The sequence below is a fragment of the Rutidosis leptorrhynchoides genome, chromosome 4 (genome assembly GCF_046630445.1).
Source record: "Rutidosis leptorrhynchoides isolate AG116_Rl617_1_P2 chromosome 4, CSIRO_AGI_Rlap_v1, whole genome shotgun sequence".
Lineage (NCBI taxonomy): Eukaryota > Viridiplantae > Streptophyta > Magnoliopsida > Asterales > Asteraceae > Rutidosis > Rutidosis leptorrhynchoides.
Genome location: NC_092336.1, coordinates 24959648 through 24968248, shown reverse-complemented (window position 1 = coordinate 24968248; position 8601 = coordinate 24959648). Strand labels below are relative to the sequence as shown.

The following is an 8601-nucleotide window of genomic DNA, read 5'->3' as shown; positions in this document are numbered from 1 at the left end:
GATAGAAAGAAGGTAGTCAATTATTTGAAAAAGTAATTTTGTAGTTTTAGAGTTGTAAATCAATTCATATCTTATAATTCTAAAGTTACTCAAAAATTTGGAAAAGTTAGCTGACTTTTATTTTGGATAATGATATATTCACCACCATTTTTAATATATCCTGCATAATTTATTTATAAACATGTTATACCGTATAATCTGTTAATATACAATTATGATAGATGTATTAAAAATAGTGTTGAATATATCAATGCTCTTTAATTACAATAAGTATATCAGCCAACAACTATGAACAGTAACCAGAGTAACCGAGCCGATGAACAGTAACAGGAGCCGATGAGCAGTTTTTTTTTTTTTTTTTTTGCCAACGAAGTGGCAGACCTTTTTACTAGTTTTATAATAAAATAACACTCTTCATAAACATAATAAACATAGCTTGTATTTGTAGGTGTATGTAAGAATAAGAGATTTCTTCAGCTCTATAACAATCAATAATAAACCTATGCATATTTCTCACACCTAAGCATATTTCTCACAGAACGCCAAATTTTAACTATCGTATAGTTGTTAGTCTGTAATAAAAATCATTTACACGTTAGTACTAACGACCCGATTGAAATTTGGATTCATAAACGAAATGATATCTTCTTTTAACTTTGTAACATTAATAAAACTCAAGGGTTCATACTTAACATAAATGAAACTTAAAGGCAGTTTGATATAAATAATGATTACCGTACATGATATGAACAAGCCAAAGTCAAATTCCATAGTAGTTATGTTACCAAATTTTCATAAGCCCCTAACCGTCCTTGCACGCTCTTTGCCTCCTATATATATTGACACTTGCACTTTAACATCTTAACCCACAACAGCCATCTAAACCACCACTACTACCACTACCACCACAGCATCACCACAAACACATATCTTCTTTTGAGTATTGTTTCACCTAAAAACAATTTAACTAAAGATGACAATGAGAGTAAGTTATCTAGTTTTCAGTATTATTGTTTTGTTAATGACAACAAGTTTTAGCATGGGTCGTTGCAGATATCTTCAACTCACAGACGACACCACTACTACCATTGCCGCCACCGAATGCAACCAACCTAGTGAAACGATGACGGAATTTAACATTTCGTTAACCTACAATGCAAGTGATAGAATGTTGATGAAAATTAGATCATTAGCATACAAGTTAGCTTCTGGCCCAAGTAAAAGAGGACCAGGCCATTAACTTAATTAAACACTTTTCAACTTTTACTACCCTTTTATTGGGTTTTACGAAATATATAGATATATATTTTTGGAAGTCAATCGTGCATGTATACATATAACAAAAGATGTATAGCCAAAATGCAGATTTATTTTATGGTGTGCAAAGATTTTGTTTAATTATTGTTGTTCACATTAGAAGTTTGAAAGGAGTTGTGTTAATTTTCAAAATGCGAATTATCATTCTAATACGAATACTACTCTGATAATTATTGTATTGTAATTGTATTAACAAAAGTTATAGTATGTATCATATACAAAGGAGGCATAACTATTATTCTTTGCCAACATTGAGTTGTAGCTCAACTGGTAGTGGCATCCCTCTCTTAGCGAGAGTTCGACTCCACTGAGTAATCCCAAACTGATGTCCAGAAAAAGAAACTATTATTCTTTGCCTCTTTGGGCATGGTTAATTTGACTTTATCCTTCTTACAAAGTCTTCAACTCCTCATTAACCTTTTTCTACTCAAAACATTGGATTAAAGAAGCTAACGCTAACCCAATAACTAAACAAGCCTATCTGACACTGTCGACAAACAATTCCAAATGGTCATTTCCTATTTTCTCAAACCTCTCGGGCTTGAAACATAATGGGTCATCCCATAGTGTTGGGTCCATATGGACGGTTCATGTGTTCAGCAACACCGTTGTTCCATCGCGGCTACATTATTATCAGTCAAATTTGGATTTAAATTTTTTTAATATTTATTTTCATGAATATTCTTGCAGTTTAATTTTGTATCAACTTTCAAAAACCTTGAAATATATTTCAATATTATAAATCATACCGAGCCCTATAAAGCATGGAAGGAATTAACTACATACATGATACACCGTAGAATTACAATGATTTATTCAGATCCTAAAATTTTAGAGCAGGTATAATTAAGGTGCCAAGATATGAATTTTGATGCGGACTACGCAATTCCATCTGGTTGGGTAGTATGTAATGGTTAGTCCAACAGTCGCCCATTTGGACCCTGGCAATTATAATTATCCACTCAACTATACAACTCACCCATTTGGACCCTGGGTCAAATTTTGAGTTGTATTTTTCTCAAACTGACAAAATGAAAAATGTAGCAAAGAGAAACTGGTTAAAAGTTGCGCAAATCTATTCTTAATCATATAAAATCACAATTAGCACCTTATATATCTTTATTTTGAAACCCATACAAAAGAGTGTTTGCTGGTTAGCCTAACCAAACACAGCGCCTAACCCGCCCATCTTGCCACGTCTAACTAAAGTAGAATATATAATGTAAAACTTTAAAAGGTACGTCAAATATTTTCATGGCTTTTGGAGTTGGCCAGAGGTTTTGCGTAGGAGCAGATTCCACTAGCCTGCAGATTGTTGTTTTTCTCCATTGCTTAATGACCAAATATCGAAAAAGATAAATAAAAGATAAAAGTTAGCATTTATCACGGAACACATAGAAAACGAAAAAGCTACATACTATTATGTGTGTGTGTATGACTGGAATTCAACACTTATATATATAACTGCACATATCCTGATAGCAGACAATCACTTAGGTCTAAAACAAAGATAGAGACACATGATCAGGTGATATTATACAGATAAAATAAATAACGACGGAGTAAGAGTAAGCGTAGGAATAAAATAATTATTACTCCAAGTTAACAATCCTTTAGTGTCATATATTCCTCTATCCCTTTCCCTTAGAGTGCAAATGTTTACGGGTATTGTCATCTCTTTCTTTTTTCTGGCGTCTTTCATTAACAACATGATCTCCTTTTTTCACATAAAGTGGATGCTGCACCTTACTTGCTACCTTACTTCGGCCATGTTTGCGTTCATTCTTCTTAACATGATGTTCAGAATGAGTGTGTTTACGCCTTTTATGTTGACCATCTGTATGATGTGTTGGTTTCTTCATATGAAGGCCATGAAGACTGATTTTTTTGATATGTTGGATCCTCTGTTCATCATCCCAAAAGTGATCTTGCCACCAATCATAAATGGGATCAAAAACTCCATACTCATGTAGAAGCCAAACTAGGGTGGCCACTAAAATCATAAAAAAGGGGGGGGAAAATGTCATTTACAAAGGCAACATTTGGCTTTACTTAAATTCAAGATTATAACTAGTAAATTATATCATATATCAAATACCTGTAGGAAAGATAACCAAAAACAGACCAAACAACACCATCCAACTCATACACATATGACGTAAGTGGCAATCTATGTCGAAGAAACTGGAGCATTTCACTCTGCTGGCATAAAGGAGAAATCATGAATGAAGATTAAATTTAAATTTTAAATAAAACAATATTTGAAAATCTTAACAGAATCCATAATTAATTAATGTGATGTATTGACAAATGACAAATTAACCTGCAAGTTTTTCCAGTAATGAAGTCAACCATGCCATCCCAGAATGAATGCCACCATCCCTCAATAGTTGCAAAGAAGCCTTTTTTAACTACTTCTTTAGGTGGATTAAATGGAAGCTGAAAAAAAAAAAAAGGAAAAGCATTATAGAAGCCAACTAAGTGTCACTTAGTAAGTGATGCATTTTTTCTAACTATAATATATACAAATTCAAATGTTAACAATACCTGTGTTCCAGTGTTGAGAATTGTTGCTCTCGTTGCAAATTGGCACTCGGCTCTGTCAACTTCATGATAGTCGGAATCTTTCAATATAGCTGCCACAACACGTTTTTATTCATATTCATACAGAGTATATAAAACTCTATAAAAAATAATAATAGCATGATCATTATTACCTACCAATACACGCATAGTTGGCTGCTTGATCAGATGCAAGGAACAGTCTGAAAAATCGTGATGTAACTTCGTTTGGCTTCATAATGAAACATTGTTCCTGCAGATAAATGCTCAAACATATTATTATTTTTCTCTATACAACTTTCATATCATATTTCATATTAGTTATTAGTATTATACTACATATGATATGATATGATAATATACCTCCATTGGAGTGACACCTCCAATGCAATCAAACTGCATAAAGTAAAAGCATATAATAATTATATCCATAAATTGTATCTCATTTTGATATTTAAGAGAATATGACAGATACTAACACGTATAACCACAAGCAGCTAGTGAGCTAGATCATATTTAGTACAATGAAGGTTATGGCAGGTGTTACATTAGTTAAGATATATATATATATATATATATATATATATATATATATATATATATATATATATATATATATATATATATATATATATATATATATATATATATATCTTAACTAATGTAACACCTGCCATAACCTTATGTATGTTAACCGGTTTTGAGTATTTTAAAATTTAGCTCGATATAAAGTTTAGGGTTTGGGGGTTAGGGTTTAGTGTTTTGGATTTAGTCCCTAAACTCAAAACCCTAACCCCTAAACCCTAAACCGTTCGTATTAAAAAACTCATTCTAAACCCTAAAGCCTCATTCCTAAACCCTAAACACTGTTTTTCATTAATCAAAAGTCATTTTTTCTTTGTTATCATACATCTGGTGTATGAACAGCTGTTAACATACATCAGATGTATTTAACAAGCTAGTTAAAAAAATATTATTTTCTGAATCTACACAATGAAAATTGATACCGGAACTTTTTTTTTATTTTTAAAATCAGAGTCGTAGAACTAAAGATGTAAAAATCACAAAATCACTTATTGCGCTGGATCTTCTCCATATATATATATATATATATATATATATATATATATGATCAATGGGGATTTAACCAATTGAGGGAAGTAGAGGGAATCAAAAAAAATTTTCTCCATTTTTTTTTAATTTTCTTTTCCAGGCATCAAGATCACACGAAAATATGAACATTTAAAAAAGACACTTCGTGATGAATGTTATTATTCAGACGGGAAAACGATCGGCAAAAATAACATTCAAGATAACATTGATCGTGAAGAATGTTAATCTTCGGAAAAAAAAATTTCTTCATGTTTTGTGAAATACTTTTTGTCAAAATTTAGCCCGATTTAGAATTTAGGGTTTTGGGTTTAGTCCCAAAACCCAAAACCATTCGTGTTAAAAACTCAATCTAAATCCTAAATCTAAACCCTAAACCCTAAATTTCTAAACCATAATTTCTAAACCCTCAAAATACGCTCGAAAAACACGATAATTATATAAATTATTTCTTCGAGCATTTTCCCGCCAAAATAAAAACATTTATCACAAAGTATCCTTTTTAAATATTCATATTTTCATCCAATCTATAATGTTCGTGAACGAAGTTTTTTCAAAAAACGAAAAAAAAAATTTGCTTCCCCCCGCTTCTCCCAATTGGTTACTTACCCATTATACATATATATATATATATATATATATATATATATATATATATATATATATATATATATATATATATATATATATATATATATATATATATATATATATATATATAAAAGAGGAGGAAAATAACCGTCATGCTGTAGGAAGCCTCCACTTGGCCAGTGTTGTTAGCTTTGATTACTGCAGTCCCGAACTGAGTAAGTGCTTCAAAAGTGGGAACTATGATGCTTATAATTTTCCCAGAACTCCTGAAACAGAATTAAGTAAATTTCCGCCGTTCGAAAAAAAATGTATATGAATGGGCTATTTCAGCAACCAAAACAATAAGTTGTAAGAAACAACAACAACAACAACAACAATATCCAATTCCACCAATGTGGAGTATCGGAGAGGTTATTAGATGTAGACGGGTTTTTCCTCTACCCTAAAGTAAAAGGGAAGTCGTTCCTCTACCCCACGGATAAATAAAAAACATTTCTCCACCTGCATGTCGAAAAAGTCATCCATCCCTATACTCGAAGGCAGAGACTGCTTCTAGAAGGACCTCCGGCCAGTATGAGATAATAAGTTGTACGAAACATGTTGAAAATTACTTATGTGTACATACGATTGACAGCTTCAGACATGGAATTACATACAAGGAATGTACAGGATCGTGTGTACATTAAATATTCTTTTTATTAGTTAAATTAAATGACAATATAGAGAAAACGAAACCTAATGACCTACATTTTCATATACAATGTTGTATTGTGGTAATAATATTAGAATAGTTTGTGTGAAAGTGAAGTAAGTGAACCAACCTCTGATATACAAATTCTATATCATCCGCTGCCAATTCTAACATAAGGTTTGAATTTACAGCTTCAGTAATTCCTATAGAAAATGAAAGTCTTCCTGCATTCTGCATTCAACCAATGGCGATCTGTAAATACTATATGTATATGTATATTGTATACGAATATGTATACGTATACGTATACGCATACGTATACGTATATATATATATATATATATATATATATATATATATATATATATATATATATACACACACACATATATATACACACATATATATCAGTATAAAATAACGAGGACCTAACTGGATGTTCATTTATCCTTGGAAATCTTCCTTGCACAACATAAAGTGGATCCTGATTTCTGTCGATCCTATACTTATCAGACTGTCAGATTCAAGTTAATATCAAACGTAAGTGGTGACACATGAGATAAAAATAAGAATAACAGTTAATATCAACTGTATTAACAGCTTACTTCCCAGAAATTCCATAACTGATTATGGATACAACTCTTGAAAGGTACATAGCAGAAACTTGGCTGCTCAAGATACGCTTGATAACCGACACCTATTTTATCACAATCACGCCCATCTAATGTGAACCTCACTCTCTCAAGCAGCATCCACTTAATAAAATCCCTCCCCAGATCTTTTGGTTGACCTGGCGCACCCTTCACAAGTAACGTAATTAGCATATATGATATATAATGTGTATTCATCAAGGCACGATAAAATAAGTAAATCGTAAGGATATAATAGGACAGTTGAAGGACTTGAATTTATTGTTAAGTATGGTTACAACAGTGATGCATAAGAGTACCTGTCTAGGAATAACAAGAAAGAACTCTTCGAAAGAAGGTACGTTAATGTATCCAGTATAGTCCCCAATGAGGTTCGCTCGAAGAAAGTTATCAAGTGACGTGGCAGTTCGGTTGTTAGGCCCAATAACCACATCCTGTCAGGATATAAACATGAAAGAATTAACTGTTGCATGTACTGACCCGTATGCAGTGGCGGAAATAGGTAGGGGCAGGGGGCACCTGCCCAGTGGATTCCGTTTTTTAGTGCATAAAATTTGGAATTTTTCATTTTGCCCCTACTGGATTTTTTTTTTTCCCCAAAAATCTTCATATTTTGTCTAAAAACCCCATATTTTGTCCAAAACCTCCATGTTTTGGCAAAAAAAAAGTTGCTCCGCTTTTAAAAAAATTGTTGACCCCGGTGAAAAAAAATTCTGTTTTCGCCACCGGATGTCTAAACCAAACATTTTGAGTTAACTGTTAGTAATGACAAATGAAATACAAAGATAAAGAAACAACCCTTTAGACAACACTATCAGTGGTAGTTGTTAATGATCATCACAAAATCAACAACAACAACAAAACCCAATACCACATGAGTGGTGTATGGGGGAGGTGAGATGTAGACAATCCTTCCCCTATCCGAGAATAAAAACAAGTCATTTCTCCACTCAGAGTGAAACACTCTCAAAAGTAGAGAAAGGCGTCCCTCTTTCTATTCGACGGATAAAGAGATTGCTTCCGAATGGACCTCCGGCCAATAAGTAGGAAATTCTTTTATAAAAAAAGTAAAATAAAATTAAAAATAAAATTGAGACGCCATGAAAATGGTAGAATCAAATTTCCATGGGTTTTAAATCCTGCATGCAATTCAATTTAGGCTCTAAACGGGCAGTCAAGACGCCAATAAATCTTAGATAAATGAATGCTTTACAGTTTTTGCATGTTACAGTACTCAAATTCAGTCATAGTTAACTTGAAGAATATACAAAATGGCATACCGAAGTTTTCCCTCCTGAATTGACACTGATCCGAATGTTGAACCCAGTTGAGCGTCGACCAATTCCAAACACATGGTACCTAGGTGGACATCAAAAAATAGTTTTAATATACTAACAAACATGCAGTTAGATCAAAATGATTCAATTCATAGAGAGTAACTATTGTGGGGCATGAATGTAAGCTTTACAATATTTAACAACAATCTAATTTATACTAATTTCTTTTTGGCGAAAAAAAAAAAACAATACACATAAAGAAACGAGGTCGTATTCCACGCTCTCAACAGGAAATACAAAAAGGACTAGGGGAAAACGGGAAGGCTCTGTTGGGTTTTGTTATTGGGTTTCCAAATATGAGTAAGTATTAACAAGCCCAAGCCCAACAAAATTAGGCCCATTG

The 8601-nt window shown here is 32.6% G+C and overlaps 1 protein-coding gene across 1 annotated transcript in view; it reads right to left on the bottom strand.

Annotated features, from left to right (window-relative positions):
• Window positions 1–2948: 2948 nt before the first annotated feature.
• LOC139840507 (protein HAPLESS 2-like) overlaps window positions 2949–8601 on the bottom strand; it is a 30891-nt gene continuing 25238 nt past the window's right edge. Inside the window, exons 7-18 of the mRNA XM_071830771.1 lie at window positions 8202–8280; window positions 7221–7355; window positions 6877–7071; window positions 6705–6785; window positions 6402–6502; window positions 5729–5846; window positions 4243–4275; window positions 4039–4132; window positions 3865–3953; window positions 3641–3756; window positions 3416–3516; window positions 2949–3310 (exon numbers count right to left, since the gene is read on the bottom strand). Of these exons, the coding sequence (XP_071686872.1) occupies window positions 2949–3310; window positions 3416–3516; window positions 3641–3756; window positions 3865–3953; window positions 4039–4132; window positions 4243–4275; window positions 5729–5846; window positions 6402–6502; window positions 6705–6785; window positions 6877–7071; window positions 7221–7355; window positions 8202–8280 (1504 nt within the window). The remainder of the gene's footprint in view (window positions 3311–3415; window positions 3517–3640; window positions 3757–3864; window positions 3954–4038; window positions 4133–4242; window positions 4276–5728; window positions 5847–6401; window positions 6503–6704; window positions 6786–6876; window positions 7072–7220; window positions 7356–8201; window positions 8281–8601) is intronic.